General features: G+C 41.4%; 4 protein-coding genes across 4 annotated transcripts; 1 reads left to right on the top strand and 3 right to left on the bottom strand.

Annotated features, from left to right (window-relative positions):
* Positions 1–2,597: 2,597 nt before the first annotated feature.
* On the bottom strand, positions 2,598–6,767 carry LOC306733918 (uncharacterized protein; the record flags this gene model as incomplete). The annotated part of the gene is made up of 5 exons (XM_079215229.1): positions 2,598–2,816; positions 4,146–4,327; positions 4,471–4,535; positions 4,639–6,344; positions 6,751–6,767. The coding sequence occupies 2 exons, from the start codon at positions 6,765–6,767 to the stop codon at positions 4,754–4,756; spliced, it is 1,608 nt and encodes a 535-aa protein (XP_079071355.1). The 3' UTR covers positions 2,598–2,816; positions 4,146–4,327; positions 4,471–4,535; positions 4,639–4,753.
* On the bottom strand, positions 6,206–13,538 carry LOC306733917 (uncharacterized protein; the record flags this gene model as incomplete). The annotated part of the gene is made up of 7 exons (XM_079215228.1): positions 6,206–6,344; positions 7,189–7,379; positions 7,523–7,587; positions 7,692–9,634; positions 9,777–9,836; positions 11,484–11,557; positions 13,530–13,538. The coding sequence occupies 4 exons, from the start codon at positions 13,536–13,538 to the stop codon at positions 7,765–7,767; spliced, it is 2,013 nt and encodes a 670-aa protein (XP_079071354.1). The 3' UTR covers positions 6,206–6,344; positions 7,189–7,379; positions 7,523–7,587; positions 7,692–7,764.
* A 1,620-nt stretch (positions 13,539–15,158) lies between these two features.
* LOC306734232 (claudin domain-containing protein 1-like) lies at positions 15,159–17,525 on the top strand (the record flags this gene model as incomplete). The annotated part of the gene is made up of 4 exons (XM_079215576.1): positions 15,159–15,450; positions 16,212–16,319; positions 16,474–16,611; positions 17,305–17,525. The coding sequence occupies 4 exons, from the start codon at positions 15,159–15,161 to the stop codon at positions 17,523–17,525; spliced, it is 759 nt and encodes a 252-aa protein (XP_079071702.1).
* A 1,670-nt stretch (positions 17,526–19,195) lies between these two features.
* On the bottom strand, positions 19,196–22,517 carry LOC306734709 (N-acyl-aromatic-L-amino acid amidohydrolase (carboxylate-forming) B-like; the record flags this gene model as incomplete). The annotated part of the gene is made up of 6 exons (XM_079216089.1): positions 19,196–19,441; positions 21,293–21,405; positions 21,525–21,632; positions 21,730–21,823; positions 21,978–22,173; positions 22,249–22,517. 6 exons carry the CDS (start codon positions 22,515–22,517, stop codon positions 19,196–19,198), a joined length of 1,026 nt encoding a protein of 341 aa, XP_079072215.1.
* Positions 22,518–22,807: the final 290 nt, after the last annotated feature.

Here is a 22,807-nt window from a genome sequence, read left to right as displayed (position 1 = left end):
GAATAAATCAGTCCAACACGTTCTGGGTTTTCCTCATAACTTTAGTCAACAACTCCACAATCCAACCGCACCGCCAAATCCACGTCTTCTCTCTCCCGATCTCTTCTTCTCCCCCTCACTTTACCCTCTCACCTCCAGACGCCCGAACAGTGCCGACTAGTGGTCATAACTAATACATGTAATTAGGTTTACATCATACAATTTCACTCTTACAATAGCGATGCAGAACCACTTCCGGTTCAATCGAGGACCGAGGAAATGATAATTTAGGGTGCATCCCAAGTCTCTAAATTGTTGTTTCCTCGCTCCTCAATTACAAATTGTCAATATTTGTGTTTTTGAGATATAGAATATACTCAGTAATATTTGTTCCGAGGATCACTGAGCTACTCAAACTCCTCCACCACGTTAAGGTAGCGATTCGTGGTGGAGATGTCAAATAAATTATGTCCAGTTGGCATTTTTTTTTCTTTTCTTTTCTTTTTAATTAGACTTCATATAAATTACGTCTCATTTAAAAAAAATACTTAAATCAGCCAATTAAAACCCTAATGTGTGATATATATATAACTGCATAAATCCACCCGTTTGCTAGAACTCCCAAATGTCTGCCACATGCCTCCCTTGGTCTGGTAAAACCATTATCTAACTTTATCAATTTTACACAGATATTGCATCAGCTTATAGGCATTATTGAGTCATCTTATTGGCTTTGTGATTTCTATACACTTGTGCTAGTGCTATTGCCTGATACACTTTGTATTTTCCCAACAAAATTGCAAAAGATCACACGAGAGATGATTTAAATTCTTCAAATACTTTGTATTCTGATCATTGTAAAGTTTCTGACAAAAATTGTACAAACATTAAGAAATCTCACAGAATACAGCTATGCATGAATACATAAATACACATTGTATAAATAAAACAAAATGACAATGCAATGTTTTAACATATATGCCATATAAATCATGATGACGCAAATTTAGGCCTGTTTGGTTCACGGTTGGTTACGCAAATCATGATGAGCTGCAGTGTTGTTTCTTCAATTAACTTAAGACACATGTTCCCTTTACAATATGCTCTCTAATATTAATATGCAATGCTATGGAATGAAGTGAAACCTAACATTTTACGTGCATTTTAGGATGAAAGAAGAAGACCAAGAAGACTATAGCTTCACTAAAGTGTAAAATCTAGAGCTACAACTGCGTTCTGATGAAGTTGAGCATGATTTAACTGATTTAACTTGTCTACTATTACTTGTTTACGTTTTGGTGTGAAAAAAAGATTAGTAACTGTCATTATGTTAATGTTTACATATCAGGGCTTAAAGGTATTTTGTGTTGCATATTAGTCTTGCTGTGTCATTGTGCTCGGTTAAGGATCCTGGACATTCCCACCCGGAAATGTGTTAAGATTGACAAACACCTAATCCACTGTTTTACATATGTGCAGTAAATGCAAAATAAAATAGTAAGTGATAGTAAGTTATTCTGAAGCTGTACAATGCTTCTGCGACAAGAATCAAAAAGTAATTGTTCATGCCAGTGATGGCAGTCATGCAATAAAGCTTCTTCAAACGGTATTCAGCAATGACGCTATTGCTGGCTTGACAGGAGCCATGACATCAGCACAAGGAAGGATGCAGTGACGAGACTGATCTTGTGGGTTACTCCACTGGAAACCTCTGTAATGGTTGAGAAAATGAAACAAGACATTGCTTTAAAAAATAAATAAAAAATCTGTAATATATGAAAGAAAAGTGGTAGCATTCAATATTGCTTACGTGTGCCATCCACAGAAATGGAGGTGGTGTCAATGTTGAAAGCTGTGATGTCTGGAGCTGCTGCAATCAAAACATTTCCAATCTGAGTGCCAGTAGGAGAAGTTGATGAAAATTCAAGGACCAATTGGTGGACGATTGATCCATTCCTGCAAAAGGAATTACACATTATTATATTGTTTCATTTGTATAAATTAATGATTAGTGCTAAAAATTAGTAGCTTAGTATTAGTATTAAAAAAGTATAAAATATATTACCTGAATGTCACCCTCCTAATTATGCTGAACGAAGACAAATCTCTTTGGAAGACAGGTGTAAGCTGCAATACAAGCAGATCATTTGTGAATACATTTATTTGATTTGCTTGTGTTTCTCATTGTTTTTTAATTCACTACAACTGCCGGTAGTAACACTATTCCAATGTAATCAATGACATATCTGTATCTGTGTTCTATTCACTGTAAATTAAACAGTTTTGAATCAGAAAACTCAACACCATGATTAAAATGACAGTTTTTTCTGTCAATTTTGAAACGATCTGTCATCCATAACTTACTGTTGAATTCACCAAGTCGACTCGTGTTTTAAACGCTGCAGATTCTGTATTCAGCAAGTCACTTGTAAACGTCTCGGGGGTGCTGAAAGTCAAACTCCTTGTTACAACTGCCGCAGCAGTTGTAGTGGTAGCTGTAGTCGGCGCAGCAGTTGTTGTTGTTGGCGCAGCAGTTGTTGTTGTTGGGGCCGCAGTTGTTGTTGTGGGGGCCGCAGTTGTTGTTGTTGGGGCCGCAGTTGTTGTTGTGGGGGCCGCAGTTGTTGTTGTTGGGGCCGCAGTTGTTGTTGTTGGGGCCGCAGTTGTTGTTGTTGGGGCCGCAGTTGTTGTTGTGGGGGCCGCAGTTGTTGTTGTTGGGGCCGCAGTTGTTGTTGTTGGGGCCACAGTTGTTGTTGTTGGGGCCGCAGTTGTTGTTGTTGGGGCCACAGTTGTTGTTGTTGGGGCAGCAGTTGTTGTTGTTGGGGCTACAGTTGTTGTTTCTTCAGTAAAAAGACAAAAAAAGATGGACTGAATGAATAATGGTAGCCAGAGGGCATTCTCTTAAGCCCCGTTAAGCACCAAGGCATTTTTTTAGGATTTAGCTCGAAATAGCATACCCAAACTAAAAAGGGTGTATCTCTGCAACCACAAGGGCTATTTGAATAAATTTGGTGTTATAATAAAGGCAACCCTTGTGAGCTATTGGTCAGATGTGTAAATATTAGTATATATGTTGCTGGTTAAAGTAAGTAAATAAAGATTGAAACACAGAACAAATAGAAGTTCCAGGTCCGCCTATAGAAAAAAGCACTTTCAGGATGATTATCTCCTTGAAATGATGCTTCACTAAGCCCTGAAGCTCTCCCAAATCATAGCACAATATGTGAACAGTCTCTGTGCAATGTTTTCACTTGAAAAAGTGAAGCAGAACAAAGTCAGATTGGGTAAAGTACAGAGAGAATTCAGGCGAGGTTTCCAAAATTTGCATTTCGGCACATTTGCGCATATTTTCGCGCATCTGTGACATTTGAATTTTTTGATGTAGCAAACCTTATATTTCACTTTCATATGACTTATGGTGTTAAATACACTTGTATCAGTGTGGATTTACTGGGGGAAATGCATTTTTTCAACAAAAAAAAAATAAAGTTTCAAAATGTGCTGACTCAGCGATTTATGTTGCTGTGTTCTTTGGTTCGTATCTTGGTGATGCTTTGCAGCAGAGGGATTTGGTATTTGGAATAGATTTGTAATCTGTGTGGAATTGTCTTGCTTTTTGCTATTTGTCTTTTTCTGATAGCACCAAGCTACGGGCGGCTAGTTCCGGAAACATGCAGAGTGGGCTGACTCGTGACAAAATGATAACTATTTTATTTTAATAATTATTTTAGTTGGTGTTTGAGTTGTGTTGAAATGGCTGACTAATTATTGTAGCCCAGGTTCTCTTGTTTAATTTGATGTGTAGCATCAATATATTTGTTCATGATTATTGTAATGTTTTACACAGTTTAATTAACATTTTAAAAAAGGACCTATATAGGTCCATGCGGGGCTTAAAAGGTCAAACAAACAAACACACTACAACATGAGTATGTTTTTGCTAAGTCACAGTTTAAGTAGTCAAATGTCAAAGAGGACTTCATGGTAATTATGATTTTAAATGTTCATTGTCAAACCAGCAATTTGTAAAAAAAAAAAGAAAAGAAAGAAAAGGGATCAGGAAAAGACACACCAATTCACAGACTGTTAAATTCATTAAAAATAAAATGGGGGATATGTATTTCCTTTAACAACCATTGCAATGAAATGCAGGCTGAGTGTTTACTTACCAACTACTTTGACGGAAGCAGCATCAACATTGATACCGAGGTTACTGGTCGGGTCATTCACAGCGGCTACTAAGGTTGATGCAACATCTGTAGTCTGTGGGACTGGACTCGATGCAGTTGGAGCGAACACAAGCTCGGCCGCTACAGCAGTCGTAATCTCTCTTTTTGTGCCTGGAGCTTGGCTGCATCATGAAAGAAAATAAATGTATCAAAATATATTAACATTAATAACTTATGAACATGTGCAAAATTTCATTTTTGTGTCATTAGAAAATGTAAACATTGTGAATAAAGTAAGTATGACACTCAACATATTAAATGTTACCTGAAATCAATGCGACCAGTTCCTTTGAAAGTATTGGGATTACTTCTACGGTAGACGGAATTAAGCTGTAGGAATATAGAAAATAGAAAGAATTAATAAACAAAAAAATGGTAATCTCCAAATAAAATGAAAAACTGCAAAAACAACAGACAGAGAGTGAGTACTAACCGCAGCTTTGACCTTATTTGAAAGTGTCATAAATTGCGTGCTGCTTTTATCAGTGAGTTCTTCGACAAATGGTTCATCCAAGGTTGCTTGGACGTTCACACGTGTTTCGGGAGCTTCAGTTGTTGTTGTTGGGGCCACAGTTGTTGTTGTTGTGGGGGCTACAGTTGTTGTTGTTGGGGCCGCAGTTGTTGTTGTTGGGGCGACAGTGGTTGTTGTTGGGGCCACAGTTGTTGTTGTTGGGGCTACAGTTGTTGTTGTTGTTGTTGGGGCCGCAGTTGTTGTTGTTGGGGCTGCAGTTGTTGTTGTTGTTGGGGCCGCAGTTGTTGTTGTTGGGGCTACAGTTGTTGTTGTTGGGGCTGCAGTTGTTGTTGTTATGGCTACAGTTGTTGTTGTTGGGGCGACAGTGGTTGTTGTTGGGGCCACAGTTGTTGTTGTTGTTGGGGCCACAGTTGTTGTTGTTGGGGCTGAAGTTGTTGTTGTGGGGGCCGCAGTTGTTGGGGCCGCAGTTGTTGTTGGGGCTGCAGTTGTTGTTGTTGGGGCTGCAGTTGTTGTTGTTATGGCCACAGTTGTTGTTGTTGGGGCTGCAGTTGTTGTTGTTGTTGGGGCAGCAGTTGTTGTTATGGCCGCAGTTGTTGTTGTTGTTGTTGTTGGGGCAGCAGTTGTTGTTGTGGGAGCCGAAGTTGTTGTTGTTGGGGCTGCAGTTGTTGTTATGGCCACAGTTGTTGTTGTTGGGGCTGCAGTTGTTGTTGTTGTTGGGGCAGCAGTTGTTAAGGCCACAGCTGTTGTTGTTGTTGGTGCTGCAGTTGTTGTTATGGCCGCAGTTGTTGTTGTTGTTGTTGTTGGGGCAGCAGTTGTTGTTGTGGGAGCCGAAGTTGTTGTTATGGCCACAGTTGTTGTTGTTGGGGCTGCAGTTGTTGTTGTTGTTGGGGCAGCAGTTGTTAAGGCCACAGCTGTTGTTGTTGTTGGTGCTGCAGTTGTTGTTATGGCCGCAGTTGTTGTTGTTGTTGTTGGGGCAGCAGTTGTTGTTGTGGGAGCCGAAGTTGTTGTTGTTGGGGCTGCAGTTGTTGTTATGGCCACAGTTGTTGTTGTTGGGGCTGCAGTTGTTGTTGTTGTTGGGGCAGCAGTTGTTAAGGCCACAGCTGTTGTTGTTGTTGGTGCTGCAGTTGTTGTTATGGCCGCAGTTGTTGTTGGGGCAGCAGTTGTTAAGGCCACAGCTGTTGTTGTTGGAGCCGAAGTTGTTGTTATGGCCACAGTTGTTGTTGGAGCCGAAGTTGTTGTTGTTGGTGCTGCACTTGTTGTTGTGGGGGCCGCAGTTGTTGTTGTTGGGGCCGCAGTTGTTGTTGTTGGGCCCGCAGTTGTTGTTGTGGGGGCTGCAGTTGTTGTTGGGGCAGCAGTTGTTGTTGTTGGGGCCGCAGTTGTTGTTGTGGGGGCTGCAGTTGTTGTTGGGGCTACAGTTGTTGTTGGGGCTACAGTTGTTGTTGTGGGGGCTGCAGTTGTTGTGGCAGCAGTTGTTGTTGTTGGGCCCGCAGTTGTTGTTGTGGGGGCTGCAGTTGTTGTTGGGGCAGCAGTTGTTGTTGTTGGGGCTACAGTTGTTGTTGGGGCTACAGTTGTTGTTGTGGGGGCTGCAGTTGTTGTTGGGGCAGCAGTTGTTGTTGTTGGGGCCGCAGTTGTTGTGGGGGCTGCAGTTGTTGTTGTTGGGGCCGCAGCTGTTGTTGTGGGGGCCGCAGTTGTTGTTATTTTTTCAGTAAAAAGACAAAAAAAGATGGACTGAATGAATAATGGTAGCCAGAGGGCATTCTCTTGAATAAACAAACACATTACAACATGAGTATGTTTTTGCTATGTCACAGTTTAAGTCAGGGGTGTCAAACTCATTTTAGTTAAAGGGCCACATGGTGCCCGTTTTGATTTCAAGTGGGCCGGACCAGTAACATCATAGCATAATAACGCATACATAATGACAATATTTCCCTATGTTTAAATCATTGCTGAAGCTTTGTGGATGATAACCCCTATTTTAAGGTATTTCTACAATAAACTAGAAACATAAAGATCAATAATGCAGACTTCAGCCCACTGTTTATCTGCCTGAGCTCTCCTCTGCAGATTCACTCGCAGTTGGGCAACATGTTTAGTAATGTCAGTTGTCTAATCAATTGTGACTGTTGCTCAATGGTTAGATTGCCTCTCTTTCAATCAGAGGATCCGTGGTTTGATTCCTGATTCAGCTAGTTTATTTTTTTCTGCATTTTTAATTTGCAATTATTCCGAGGGCCGGACTGGACCGCCTGGCAGGCCGGATCCGACCCGCAAGCCATATGTTTGACACCCCTGGTTTAAGTAGTCTTGCAAATGTCAAAGTGGACTTCATGGTAATTATGAAGTTAAATATTTATTGTCAAACAAGCAATTAGTAAAGAAAAAAAAAATAGGGATCAGGAAAGGACACACACCAATTCACAGACTGTTAAATTAATAAAAAATAAAATGGGGTATATTTCTTTCCTTTAACAACCATTGGAATTAAATGCAGGCTACGTGTTTACTTACCAACTACTTTGACGGAAGCAGGATCAACACTGATAGCGAAGCTACTGGTCGGGTCATTCACAGCGGCTACTAAGGTTGATGCAACATTTGAAACCGCTGGGACTTCTTCACTCGAACCAGCTTCAGCTTCAGCAAACACAAGCTCGACCGCTGCAGCAGTCATCAACTCTCTTTTTGTGGCTGGAGCTTGGCTGCATCATGAAAGAAAATAAATGAATCAAATTATATTAACATTAATAATTTATGAACATGTGTAACATTTCATTTTTGTGTCATTATAAAATGTAAACATTGTGAATAAAGTAAGTATGACTCTTAACATATTAAATGTTACCTGAAATCAATGCTACCAGTTCCTTTGAAAGTATCGGGATTACTTTTTTGGTAGATGGCATTAAACTGTAGGAATAAAGAAAATAGAAAGAATTAACAAACAAAAAATATGGTAATCTCCAAATTAAATAAAAAACTGCAAAAGCAACAGACAGAGAGTGAGTACTAACCGTAGCATTGACATTATTTGCAAGCGCAAGGTATTCCGTGCTGGTTTTATCAGTGAGTGCTGGGACAAATGGTTCAACCAAACTTATTTGGACGTCCAAAACTGTTGGGGGAGCTGCAGTTGTTGTTGTTGGGGCTGCAGTTGTTGTTGTTGGGGCTACAGTTGTTGTTGGGGCTACAGTTGTTGTTGGGGCTGCAGTTGTTGTTGTTGGGGCTACAGTTGTTGTTGGGGCTACAGTTGTTGTTGTTGGGGCTATAGTTGTTGTTGGGGCTACAGTTGTTGTTGTTGGGGCAGCAGTTGTTGTTGGGGCAGCAGTTGTTGTTGGGGCTGCAGTTGTTGTTGGGGCTACAGTTGTTGTTGTTGGGGCAGCAGTTGTTGTTGGGGCAGCAGTTGTTGTGGGGGCCGCAGTTGTTGTTGTGGGGGCCGCAGTTGTTGTTGGGGCCGCAGTTGTTGTTGTTGGGGACGCAGTTGTTGTTGTTGGGGCTGCAGTTGTTGTTGTTGGGGCTGCAGTTGTTGTTGTTGGGGCTGCAGTTGTTGGGGCCGCAGTTGTTGTTGTTGGGGCCACAGTTGTTGTTGTGGGGGTCGCAGTTGTTGTTGTTGGGGCAGCAGTTGTTGTTGTTGGGGCAGCAGTTGTTGTTGTTGGGGCAGCAGTTGTTGTTGTGGGGGCCGCAGTTGTTGTTGTGGGGGCCGCAGTTGTTGTTGTGGGGGCCGCAGTTGTTGTTGTTGGGGCAGCAGTTGTTGTTGTTGGGGCTGCAGTTGTTGTTGTGGGGGCCGCAGTTGTTGTTGTGGGGGCCGCAGTTGTTGTTGTGGGGGCCGCAGTTGTTGTTGTGGGGGCCGCAGTTGTTGTTGTTAGGGCCGCAGTTGTTGTTGTGGGGGCCGCAGTTGTTGTTGTTGTTGGGGCTACAGTTGTTGTTGTTGGGGCTGCAGTTGTTGTTGTTGGGGCCGCAGTTGTTGTTGTGGGGGCCGCAGTTGTTGTTGTTGGGGCCGCAGTTGTTGTTGTGGGGGCCGCAGTTGTTGTTGTTGGGGCCGCAGTTGTTGTTGTGGGGGCCGCAGTTGTTGTTGTTGTTGGGGCTACAGTTGTTGTTGTTGGGGCTGCAGTTGTTGTTGTTGGGGCCGCAGTTGTTGTTGTGGGGGCCGCAGTTGTTGTTGTGGGGGCCGCAGTTGTTGTTGTTGTTGGGGCTACAGTTGTTGTTGTTGGGGCTGCAGTTGTTGTTGTTGGGGCCGCAGTTGTTGTTGTTGGGGCCGCAGTTGTTGTTGTGGGGGCCGCAGTTGTTGTTGTTGTTGGGGCTACAGTTGTTGCTGTTGGGGCTGCAGTTGTTGTTGTTGGGGCCGCAGTTGTTGTTGTTGGGGCTGCAGTTGTTGTTGTTGGGGCCGCAGTTGTTGTTGTGGGGGCCGCAGTTGTTGTTGTTGGGGCCGCAGTTGTTGTTGTGGGGGCCGCAGTTGTTGTTGTTGTTGGGGCTACAGTTGTTGTTGTTGGGGCTGCAGTTGTTGTTGTTGGGGCCGCAGTTGTTGTTGTGGGGGCCGCAGTTGTTGTTGTTGTTGGGGCTACAGTTGTTGTTGTTGGGGCTGCAGTTGTTGTTGTTGGGGCCGCAGTTGTTGTTGTTGGGGCCGCAGTTGTTGTTGTGGGGGCCGCAGTTGTTGTTGTTGTTGGGGCTACAGTTGTTGTTGTTGGGGCTGCAGTTGTTGTTGTTGGGGCCGCAGTTGTTGTTGTTGGGGCTGCAGTTGTTGTTGTTGGGGCCGCAGTTGTTGTTGTGGGGGCCGCAGTTGTTGTTGTTGGGGCCGCAGTTGTTGTTGTGGGGGCCGCAGTTGTTGTTGTTGTTGGGGCTACAGTTGTTGTTGTTGGGGCTGCAGTTGTTGTTGTTGGGGCCGCAGTTGTTGTTGTGGGGGCCGCAGTTGTTGTTGTTGTTGGGGCTACAGTTGTTGTTTGTGCTGTTGCATGTGCCACTGATATGAATTTTTACAAGAACATTGGATGAGATATTGGCAAGCACTTCACCGTAACTTCATTTTTGGTTGCACTAGAATGTATATTATGTATGTTACGAAGAACCTTCAAACGCATTGGATTTAACTTTAAACAACTTACCGATCAGAATCAGGAAAATCGATACTATTTTTCCGACAGCCATCTTGTTTCTTTCTGAATCTATCAAATTAAACAGACACATTCTGTCAAAACCTTTTACATTAAATACGTTTTTAAAAGATCAAACAATATCTACAGCAATAGACTTTTTTCTGTATTTATCTTTGTGTGCTTTACCTTTGTGTTTAAATTTGATCAAATGATAATTAACTTGATAATTAGCAGTCACTGGGAACCGTGGCTATCAATTATTTTTTTTTTTTTTCCTTCACAATACCTATTTTCAGCCTCAATATAATTCAGTGCAATACAATGGCAAAAAGAAACTCTGTCTTCTTTTGTGTTTTCAGAATTTTGTGCTAAAACTGAACCCTGTCTGAAAATATCCTCCTGATCCTTCACACCTCACCGACATATTTCTTCTCATATTCCATCTTCAATTTCTTATGCCTGTTTTTAATGAAGATCTTCACCACGTTAGAGCTAATGGAATATACATGTGTACTTGCAGTACCTCAAAAAGCAGAGTACTTTAACAAGCATCAACCAGGCGGATATGTCGTCGAGCAAAGCACTGAACCTCTATTAGAGCAGGTGTTTTATTATCTGACCCCGACCTCAAATTCCATGACTGAGAAGGATGAAAAGAGATCGCTGCAAGAACCAGTACTGTTTCACATTTTTGATCAAGATTATTGCTCCCTGTACTCCTTATTTGTCCCTGCTGTACTAATAATTATAGTTTTCAGTGCAGGATGCTAGTGTGTTTGTACCCAAAACAGTGTATTTGTAACACCTCTTCCAAAGAAAGGTAACACCGACCATTATAATGGACACAGAGGAAACATCTTTAATAACACTTTTCATTGGGGACAAAACTAGGATATCAGTCAGAGAGTTACAAATTACAAATTATTACCAAAAAAAAGTTATTTTACTTTAAAATATCACAAATATATTAAAATGATGCATTATTAAGATTCAAATACAAAAGTTATATGTTATGAGCTTCTCAGCTACTGTAGCAGTAGCAACCATGTTTGCCCCTGGTATGATGGAGCTGACTGAAACACCACAAAAAGGATTAAACTCCCTCCTGAAATGCCTGAACTTTTTCCGCCCAAAGAGCGAAGCGAATCATGAACTATATTGCACCTTTTTTTTTTATACGGATTTGCGCCTCTACTCTGTTCATCTCGTAACTGGTCATCCGTTGGTACAGAATATTGTGTGGAAAGCGTGCTCTTTATCAATGTATAGTTTTACCACATGTTCCATAAAGCGTTATTTTTGCACAAGAGCTGCATACTCATTGCTTAAACAAGGGGATTTGTTTAAAGATATGTCTGTGAATTAGGGCAGCATGTTATGTCAAATTACTCAAAAGAAACTGAATTGTGTGTTTTACACAATCATTTCCAATAATTTATTATCTCACATTTTTTCAGTACTTCTCGGTACGATATAAAACATATTCTTAGCGATATATTCTTAGCGACCTTTGCCCAATATAGGTCAATCAGCTAACTACTGTAGGTAGTGCTACAGTGTTTTCTCCAGGTGAGAAGGTGCTGTAAAAATGTCACAAAAAAAGATGAAATTGCCTTCTGAACGCACAATCAACTCTTGCAACAATCCCCCTTTCAGTTTGTATGGACCCACTTTATGTCCTGACAGTATTATCAATAGATTTAGGAATGTACTTACACAAAATGATAAGATATCAGATGAAAAGTATTAGATGAAAATTCGTCCTCTCTTTCTGCTCTCAATGTTTTAAACTATTTCAGTGTCTCAGTCCAGGTCACATCTGTCCTGTTGCAAACCTTTCCCCTTGTGTGACACTCCACACCAATGGAGGCCTTTATATTGTAATGGAATGAAGGTTTATGACGTAACTCATAGATGTCTTTTTTCTTCAGCATTCAATCTGTCAGTTCCTTGGCTCAATATCATAACACACTCCCTTCTTTTGTCCTGTGAATTTCTGTTGCATTCCACCTATGGGAATGTTAAAAGACATTCTACCAGTTTGACAGCAAAAAAAATATCTAAATAAAGATACTAGTGACGCAGCAATGGAGCAGAAATAACATTTCCTCATATTCTTCGAAGCAAGTGTCAATGTTGTATATGTTCTAGTCTTTATTATTAAAACTGGCCTAAAAACCTTTTTATTCAGGAGGCATTTTTTACCTTGTGTTAGTTAATTGTCAGATATTTATTTGCTTTTTTTTAAAACTTTTTAATTTATTTATTAGGGGTTGCTTTAACCATGTTTTAACTGTTTTTATTTGTTTTACTATATATTGGCTCTGTGGCACTCTGAGTTTCTTCTGAAAGAAAAGTGTGTTTAAAAATAAAATTCATTATTATTATTATTATTATTAAATAGTCTGGGGTCCTAAACAGTTAGATCTCAAAGATTATCAAGAGGTGACGGTTGACAGTGTAATTACAGTTGGACAAATGTACACTGACACAAAGCTCCCTCTTCTTAGGTTTTATTTGACCACACAGAAGAAAACAATGGACAGTCCACACAGTCACAGATGGCTTAGCTCCATCTTTGGAGAGACAGGTGAGCTCTCAGAATCTGTTGTCAACTTCTTCTCTCAGTGTTGATACAGCGCCGCCATCTGCTACATTTGAAACGGTCAACCCTGAAGTGATATTCCTTGGAATCACTACAAGCGATGACGATTTTGACTTTGCACTGTATTCCACACAGGATGGGAGTGAGGATGTTTTTGAGAGCAGCAACGTTATTTTTGTAGGAGACTTTTCAGAAAATGAGCAACATAATTTGGATGATACACTGCCTGTTTCACCTCAAACCATATCATCCAGTGAGAGGGTGAATATTAGTTGTTCACAGGGGGCAGGTGCCAGAGCTCATGAAACATTTCTGCGATGACGGACTTCAGGATGTTGACATCAAAATCCAGCTTGTTCTGCCAGATGGAACACTTGAGATGGGGTATGATGATGGCGGAGTTGTGAGAGATTGTCCCTCAGAATTCTGGAGTGAATTCTACAACCAATGTGCAACGGGTAATGCTCTTAAAGTGACTTTTCGAAGGCATGATTTTGGACAGCAGAAGTGGAAGAGTGTTGGTCGAATCATTGCTTTTGGAAATATGTTCCTGTGAAGATCGCACCTGTCATATTAGAGCAAGCTGCTTTTGGATATGTGAAGAGCGATGTAGTGGAGAATTTCCTCAAATACATGCCTGAGTCTGAGCGAACAGTGTTTGAATCATGGAGATTGGATTTTAACAGCGTCGACCAAGAAGAATGAATTGAGATCCCAGACAACCACAGCTGCAGAAGGTTTCCAACAGCCAACCATGTCAATGAATGTTTGTTCCTCAGGTTCTGCACAGGGTCAGATATATTCCTGGGGAAAGACAATATTATTGACTTTACTCAGATTCAAGGCTTTCAGTAAAGATCTGTGTCCCATACGTGTGGCTGTGTGCTGAAGCTGTCAGTCCATTATGACAGCTACCCTGGCTCAGAGATGAACAAGATGTTGGAGTCTAATGTGTGGGTAATGGACATAATCTAATCTAGTCTAGGGAGTATGTGTGTGTTTATGGTATTTATTCATACACATTGCAATGCAAACTCTTGTTTGCTAGTTTGTTTGTTTCCTTGTATAATGTCAGTGACAAAGTGTCCTCATGTAAAACCATGCATAAGATTCAAATTCAAAAGATAGCTCTCAAGACAAACTTTCCTGTTCCTTACCGAGATCATTTGTTAAGCACAACAGGACATGATAGCATCACGCCAGTGGAGATCAAGGAGGGCTAAAATGTACGCTCAAGTAACTTTTGTTGGCACTTTTAGGTATCAGGGTCTTTGAAAACAATGCTTTTAGTTTTCAGTTCAGTTTTCAGTTCAGGAGATCGATGGCAGACTGACCATTTTAAGATTTTTTTTCAACTAATATGTCTAAGTAAGTAGTGTAAAATATAAAAAGTAGAATAATTAGGAATTGCTCAGTTTTCTCTTGCTCTGGGAGAATGTAAATGACATGTGATGAACAGAGCACTATGGCACCAATCACTTGCTTATCTATGTATTAACTCACAGGATTAGGGAAATTGAGAAACGGTTTCTAGCAGTGCGCAAATAAATGCTCATTTCACCGAGTACAAAGCTAGTACAACGCCTCACATTGTTGTCACCTATTTAAGATTAGGATGGCGAGTAACCAGCAAAACACAACAACTATAGGCATATGTATTTAATGAATAATAATGATTTCTATATCAGCTTGCCAGGCACACTTCCACTCACTAACAGCGCTGACCAATGCTTTCCTTTTGCCCTGAGCAATTGTCCATTGCAAGCAACACTTGCGCATGAGCATGCTAAAAATGAAAAAAAACTTTTCCTAATTAAACAACAGTCATATCTAAATCGAAATTATGTGATAGTATCTCATGATCATGACCTAGCATCTCATAATTATGAGATAGTAAGTCAAAATTATGAGATAGTATCTCATGATCATGACTTAGGATCTCATGATTATGAGATAGTAAGTCAAAATTATGAGATAGTTAAGTTGTAATTATGAGATAGTAAATCGAAATTATGAGATAATATCTCAAAATGATGACTTAGCATCTCATAATTATGACTTACAGGATCTTAATTGTGTTATCACAGTGGTGGAAACGGGATTCCATACTATGATTATTTAATTGATTAATGAATTATAATTTCTTGAAAGAAATGATGATGCTATTGTGTTGCTCGTCGCGCTCATCTCTTGTGTTTCAGTGCTCTCTCAGTAACGTTGACAAGAGAGAAGAAGAAAAAATAAATGGGCAAACAAGCGTCGACTGAGTTATTTATACTGCTCATCAGCGGAACCGGAAGAGGCAAACGCATGGATTAGTGTATTGCAACCCGGGTGCACCCGACTTTACACGGACCAAAATAGACCCACGCAATTTGCATTTCCATGCTAGAATAACGTAGCCCATCCTAAAAGACAGTGCTGTTTTACTGTCTTTAGTGAAGACTGGTGGTTGTTGTCCCAGACTAACGTTAGTGGGTTCGTCGCAGCGTCGGGCCACCCACCATCTGTGGAAGTGGGACATGGGAACAGATGGCGCATCCGAGCCGGCCTGCAGGGCTGCTGACGCGGTTTATTAGGACAGCACTGGAGGTGCGTGTCGGTCAATAAACAAAAGGTTTTCGTTAGCTGTTGCACGGGGTATTTCGCTGATTTGGCCATGCCAGAGTGACTTGGATACGAGTGTGCGTGACAGAAAGCAACACAGATCGACCACATTGATGAGTGACGACCTGACTACTGGCATCAACTTAATCCCTTTGGACGCGTCTCTGGCTCAGTGAACAATGGTTGACAACCGCTACGCTACAGCTCTGGTCATCGCCTGTGTGCTGAGCATACTGGCCACCGTGTATCTGTCGGTGGCCATCGGGACGCAGCACTGGTACCAGTACAGCAGCCCCACCGTGCGCGGAGAGGCCAACGTGTCCGAGCTGCGCTCACTGTACGAGGAGTTCATGGACGGGGAGTTTGATGAGAAAACCTACAGCGACACCTTATTCCGCCTCAACGGGACTGTGGGCCTCTGGTGGCGGTGTGTGCTCGTTCCTTCCAACGCTCACTGGAACAAAGAGCGAGGTATGTTCGCCGACCTAACCTGCCAAATGACAAATGTATACAGATGAGTCATGTGCTTAAAGGTTTCCTTAGGTCACAACAGAGCTGCTATCCTAACTATGAGCCCCACCTTGTCTCAGGTAGATGACACCGGTTGTGGCTCATTCCCCGAATTCATCAACCTTTGATTGTCTGTGGCATCGTCGCCACTTTGTGCATCTCATGTGTCGTTGTGGTTATTAACATTACATGACAAGTAGCATTAGTATGAAGTCACAAAACTATACAGATTCTTTGAAAAACATATCTGTCTTCATGGGAAAAACTATTGGTATGGCCTCAGGTTTACTCTGCAGAATGTGGTTAATCGCAGATTGTTTGTGAAATGTACACCACTGAAGTGCAATATCAACTATGAAGGGTCCTCCGTCTTGTGGCCCTGGTCCGCAAATCATACAGAACATAGACATTTTCTGTTATCATCAGATATTATTATTATTTCTCATCTTGTTTCCTTTCATAGTTAAAGCAGGGGAGTTTCTTATTATCCACACAAAGTATAAATAACGTAATGTAATAGGTTGATGTTCAGTATAAAACCATTCTTGTGTATTTTGAATCTCTCAGAACATACTGTGTCTCTGTAGTTGGCTTTATTTATCTACTGCAGTTTGCCCACGGAAGGTAGAAAATACACACAAGTATTATTATTATTATTAGTAGTATGTGACTTGTAGTGAACTGTAAATGCTCAGACACTGGCTGTAAAAAAACTCTTTCAGATGCCAAGATGATGCTGGAGTGCCGAAGCTTCACTCTATCTCAGCAGTTAACTCCCAAGTATAAAGAACCAGGCAACCACAACAGTGGAGAGGACATGCTGCGCACCTGTAAGTTCAGTCACAACACCCTTATTATAACTTCAGCCTCTTCTCTGCATGATTGCATTCATTATGACCATTATGGGATGTTGAATAATACATTGCCCCCATCAGGGTTTCCATCAGATCTATACCTTTCTATGTTTGTGTGCATGTCTAATAGATTTGTGGAGGAGCCAGTTTCTGCTGCCACTGGTGTCCTTGGGTCTGGTGTTGTTGTCAGCCCTGACTGGGTTCTGCGCCTGCCTCTGTCGAAGCCTCACCCCCACACTCGGCATTGGAATACTTCACCTGCTGGCTGGTAAGACCTGCTCGGCTGCACGAAACCAGTAGCTGGCAGTTTGCTTTGTATGAATCACCTACATGGTTAATTATTAGGTATGAGTTTTCCCGGACTTACCTGCCACAGAAAACTGATGTACTGTTTGAATCCAAGTCTCCTAGAATGAGTGTTGGCTACAAAAAAGCATGTTCTGAATGTAACACATGTCCAAAACAGAATTGATTTAGTTTTATTCTAAATAATACATTCATGCATTAACATACAGAAAATGTTGTTATGCTTGTTATAATAAATGTCTATAATAATAATACATTGTGATGACGTAATGAATATAATAGAATGCTATAATATTTTTAACCTTTTATTAATAACGCTTCATCGTGAGGCTGTGCTTTAACTAACATTTACTAATCAGCAATAAGCACAAAGTACAGTTTAGGCTGATGGGAATGTCTGTACAAACTTGGAGGCAACTAATCTGATAGTTGTTGAGATATTTCAGTCTGGACCAAAGTGGTGGACCGACAGACCGACGTTGCCATCCCTCAAGCCCTCACTATACTGTAAATTGCAATTGACATGTTTACATGGTGCATCTGTGGCCCGATGCTTTGATAATCAGCTTTGAAGAGTGTTTGTGTCTTTCAGATTAATATTTTGGTTTTATTGCAAAAAACAAACAAAAAAGAACACTAATGTTGTGCCCTGCAGGCATCTGCACCTTAGCCACTGTGTGCTGCTACCTGGCTGGGATGGACCTGCTCCACAGGGTGTCGATGCTGCCTGATAAGGTGGATGGCTCTCTGGGCTGGTCCCTCTACTTGGCCCTCATTTCCTCGCCGCTCCACATGATGGCGGCTGCTCTGCTTGTGTGGGCGGCACGCAGTCACAGTCAAAACTACTACCGCATGAGCGCCTACCGGGTGGCATAGGCTGAGACTCTGCCCTGTTTAGATGTATATCCTCCTCTGTCACTAAGACGCAATTTAGAATGATCTCAGAGGAACGGGATGTGGGTTAATCTGTACGTGTTGCCCTCTGATGGATTAAGTGCATGTCGTTATGATCCTATCTGCTGCATTCAAATATCAGATTTTTATCTCTCTACCGGCTTCACAATTGATTTGAAAAAGGTCAACCAGAAAGATGTGTATTGTGCAACATGTTTGCGAAAGAGTAACTTAACACCAAGCTGGAAAGCCTTAGCTGTGTCCCAGTTTCTTATTACAGGTTCTGAATATGTAGTGTTTTCACGTTGGAGGAGTGAAAACAATGATATGGTCAATACACTTCATTACCAAAAGAATTTCTGACATTTAGTAATGCAGCAACATCGCTTAAGAAATCAATTTGACGGGACAAGAAACATGATCAGGGTAGTTTCAAAGCAAAGGTACATAATATATACTAGAACAAGTTTGAGTGGAATTGGGAGACCGCATTTGTTCCACAGACCTCTCTCGTGGTTAACCTTTTCAAGTCAATTGCGTTCACACCTAAGCTTCACAGATAGGAGTGGTGACAATTCTCCTTTGATGCACTTGTAAGAACACCTGGCAGCACAGGTGTACTGGTTTCACCCTGAGTATGTTGTCTGCTGCCGCAGCAAAACAAAAACCCATGCATTAAGATTTAGTATGACTGGTTTGCCATTGTGAAAAGAGACAACTATACTATTGTGTATACATTGTTATTACAAATAAAATTTGCATCCCTTTTTTTTAACTTAAGTGGCATTTTTTCATTCATGGCCATTATTTAGGTCAGATTGTGTTTATGTTCATCATTTCTTTACTCAATGAATTGTTTTCTGTTTTCAAGAATGTCTTTTTACATTTTGACTGATTTTGTAGGCTTTTGCAGAAAGATCTAAAGATTTTTCAACAAAGTAGTGATTTTTGTCATGTTTTTTTGTCGCCCTTACGTGCTCTTATAAATTGGTTTCCTTTTGTGAATTCAGTTGTTTGTGGTTATGTATTTGATTTATATTTATTTGTTACCACCATTTCAATTCAACAGGATTTAAGGGAAACGGTGTTTCCTGTTAAGCATTATGAATGTAAATTAAAGGCCATATTGTGATAAACTACAGTATTACTTTGCACTTAAATTATTTTTAACATATCCTGAATATTGCTGGAGTCGTCAGTTGTGAATTTCTATTTTTTGAAGATACAAATATCCCAAAAATACTAATTTTAGAAAAAAAAACATTACCCTAAAAACTATGATATATATATATATGTGTGATAACCTAAAGACTGTCTGTGAAATGAAATGTGTGGTCTGATGGGTCAGATTGTATTTTGCATATTCAACCCTTTAATTCAAGAAATTGTTCCATCCCTGAATTCACTCTAGCGTAAATATGACACCCAATGTCCATGTATGACTGCTTTTTTTGTGAATCTACAGTGGATGTGTTGTTCACTCTCCAGTTGTGAGCTGAAACGGTTAATAATTGTACACTTAAATATCATGTGTGAGTGTAAACGAGCGTACACAAGTGTGTGTGTTCCAATCAACTGCTGTTGTTACAATAAAAGCTTTTTGTAAAATTTATTTTATAGTCACATCAGTCTCATGTGTTCAAAGTCCATCCTCACTCCTCTTCCTCTGAAGCAAATTCCCGTACGTTAGCTTGCTGTTCCTGGTCCGTCTGCACCCGGATTGCGGGAATCATCACACGCCTTTTTCTCGCCAGGGATAGTGCGATGCCTTTCTCGTAATAAGCACATTCATTGATGAAGAAAGGATAAAGAGGTTCATTCCCCTTGTACCTCAGAGTTTCCCCTGAGAAAGTCTGGAACAGTGGGTCTTCAGGGTGGAGAAGGCAGAAATCTCGGTCCTGTGTGGAGGGACAGTCAATTAGGTTAATTGCTAACGAGCAACACCTGTGAGATTTAACGTTTGCGCCGCAATCTTCACTCATGTGTGTGAGGTTTTAATACAGCTGGGCAGCAAACAATAGGTCCTAACAAGCTGTTTACTGTCGTTGTTGGAGTGGTGGACACACAAACTGCCTAATGATGAGAAGACCTGTTTTAAAAGGTCAACACTTTAAGGAAGTTGCTCGAGTGAGATGAGAAGTCAGATATATATGTGAAGCCACTCTCGTATATCTGGATGCAAAATGTGAAGCTAGGTGCTGAAGGTGTTCTGTTTAGTGTACAATAAACCAGCATATTTAAATCCATAGTTGGCTTGTAATGGCCTGAAGGTCCTTCGTGGGTGTTTGTCCGGATTAAAAATCATTAAACTGCAGCGACGATTCAAATTGCAGTGACTCAGGATTTCTGCCAAACACCAGATACCCACTGAACAACCCTGTAAACGACAACGGATCTCCATCAGCGCTCGTTATTTATGGAAAGGATGCTATTCCACATTTTATGGCTATTTGACATTATCTTCAATGCATAGCAATAAGAGTACAGGGTAACAGATAAACTCTTGCGTGGCCATTGTTCTATTAGCTCTTTGGTTTATTTAAGGAAGGGAAGACTGAATATTGCTTGATACTGTGAGCTTTTTTTTAAGGTTAAGATCCTTAACAATAATCCAAACTTTTAAAGTAAGAATTTAATTTAGTTTTCTACACAGAAATGAATGGACATAGGCCAACTGCATATTCTTACAATAAGTTGTCTAACACCTCTTAAAATCAATGAGGCCTCGCGAACCCCAGGTTGGGAACCAGTGGATAAAAAGTATAACTATTTCTATAATGCTTTAAGGAAATGAATTAGTTATTTAAGTTACAGGCCTGTCAAATAAAGTGTATCTGCAATAAGACAAATATTTGATTAGTCATTTCTTAATTATGTACTGGCTGTCTTGTCTTGGGTTTTTTGTCTCGTAACTTCCTGTTTTATTTTGAAGCCTGACTCTCCTCTCGTTTCAGGTCACTTGCCTTTCCTCATGTGTCACTGGTCTGATTGTCTCCCCTGATCCCTGAGTGGTTCCACCTGTTCCCCATTACCCTCATGTGCTCATAGTCTGCATCTTCCCTCTGTCCTGTGCCAAAGTGTTTGTCCTTGTCGATGCACTAAAGCCCGTGTCCACAGCCATAGATAAGAATTTTGCCCAAGAGTTTTGTTCGTGAGTAGTTTTGTTCTGTTTTTTTTTCCCCTCCTTCGGGAGCGCTTTATGTTTGATGGATTATTAAGAAAGTTGTTTGGAACAAAGGACACAATAAAGTGCGCCAGTACGACTATCTCCTGCATCTGGGTCCTCCTTTTAGACCAGGCCTGACATCGGCCATCTTCCCCTCATAATGTGAAGTGACAACTGATAATTACAGGATAATTACATGATACTTGCTGGTATGGAAACCATGTTGCAGACGTCATGCAGTTTCATGACTTGGATTGGAATTATTTTTTACACAAACAGGATTAACTATGCTATGTGTTATGACTAGTGCTTACACAACTGTGTGTGTGCACTGTGACATTTTTATTGTAGACTATAAAAGTGCCACCAAGTACACACAGACAATTATTTTTAAGTCAAAAGGCTTTGTTATTTTTGTGCTTATTTGTTTAACTGCCCAATAGTGTTAAGTATTTTATATTCATATTGTTGGTCTTGTTATTTTATCCACTCGCTGGACTATTCAAACTAAAATAAATAGGCCAGCATTTAAATCGGACAAAGGGCAACGTCCTTAAAGCTAAAAATAGGTTTCAGACTGTACCTGGAGGTGAGGATGAACGGCTGCTGTGATGTTGCGGGTCTCACTGTCTCTTGGGTAGTCGATGTGTTTAATCATGGTGAACACATCCACAGATTCTCCTTCAAAAATAGTACCTAATAATAAAAGAAGGGTTCAAAACAAGACTGAGAAGAGGGCTGAGAAGATGCACAAAGTTTGCATGACTTGTGACATTCTGGAGCTGTGTAGCGAAGCAAAAATACTCAAATTGTACCTGAGTTGAAGGAACAAACCCAATCGAGCATGTGCTGCACGCCAGCTTTCATTGCCGTGTAGACGTTGGACCTCACCACACCGTGGGGCTGGGGGCCGATCTCCATGGCTGCAGAAAATGGATGTAAGATGACAAATGTGGCAGATTATCCAAACATGCGGTTGCTTTAAATAAACTGGCCTTATTGTAAATATGAAAAACTCACCAAAGCCATGCTTTCCCACTGAATCAAGGGAATATGATTCTTTGTTGGAGACTTCAAAATGAATGTACCTCATAGGTATATCTGGCATCTTCCTCTGAAAATGAGAAGTCACTCTTGACTTTAGATTTCGGGCATTACCGATCTCAGTTCTTTGCTCCATTTTGAAGTGTACCCAAATGTGTGAAGTTCCTCAAACATGCGGGGTGAATTGGTTTTTACTTGAGTGTGCAGGAACAGTTTGCGCTTGCCTGCAGGTGTCGGAATATGTGCAGGCAGATCCAGTCGCAGTCGGAGTACGCGATGAGGCACAGGCCCATGTTGGCGGTGGTGTTGTGGAGGTCGCAAACAAGATCTACTGCCCCAGAACTTCCTTTGGGACCCAGCGTGGCGTTCAGTTCTCGGGATCGGATCATCTCGTAGGGGACAGTGCCTGAAATGGGACCACTGGGAGACAGAAAAACAATCTGATCATCATCATCTTCATCACCACAACAGTAACCACGAGCAGCATCGCCTTACTTGAGGGTGGCGTGAGTGAAGCAGCGGTTGAGGTCGGTGTCGACGTATCTGCGGCACTGCTGCACGGCTCGCGGGTTCGACAGCACCGTCAACACTGACAGAGGCTCTTCCTCCTCCTCCTCCTCCTCCTCGTCCTTCTCCATCACTTCCTTCTTCACTTTCAGCAGCTCTCTCACCAAGTACACCCCAGATAGCTCGTTGCCATGGGTCCCACCGCACACAGCGACCCGGGACAGCCTTGGTAAACACACCACCTCGTCCTCCTCCATCTGGGCGAGAGCAGACGGACATACGGTGGAAAAAGTGCGAGAAATCAAGGATTTATGCAACAGGAAGTGTAGTGTGTCATCCTTCTCCGTGACTGCATATTCCACATCCAGTTTCGAGCAGCACATGCACAGATTTCTTCGCATTTTCTCTGCTCGTACGCCACTCTCATCTCGTTTTATTCCGCGTGCATTAATATCAAATGACGTAAAATTACACATGTATGTTTGATTTCCCTGGTTTCACTCACTTACTCCAGTGTTGATGTCACTGGGCACATTGTCGACAACAA

Source organism: Taurulus bubalis (genome assembly GCF_910589615.1).
Source record: "Taurulus bubalis genome assembly, chromosome: 3".
Classification (NCBI taxonomy): domain Eukaryota; kingdom Metazoa; phylum Chordata; class Actinopteri; order Perciformes; family Cottidae; genus Taurulus; species Taurulus bubalis.
Note: the sequence above shows the minus strand (reverse complement) of the source record. Positions and strands in the feature narration are given on the sequence as shown.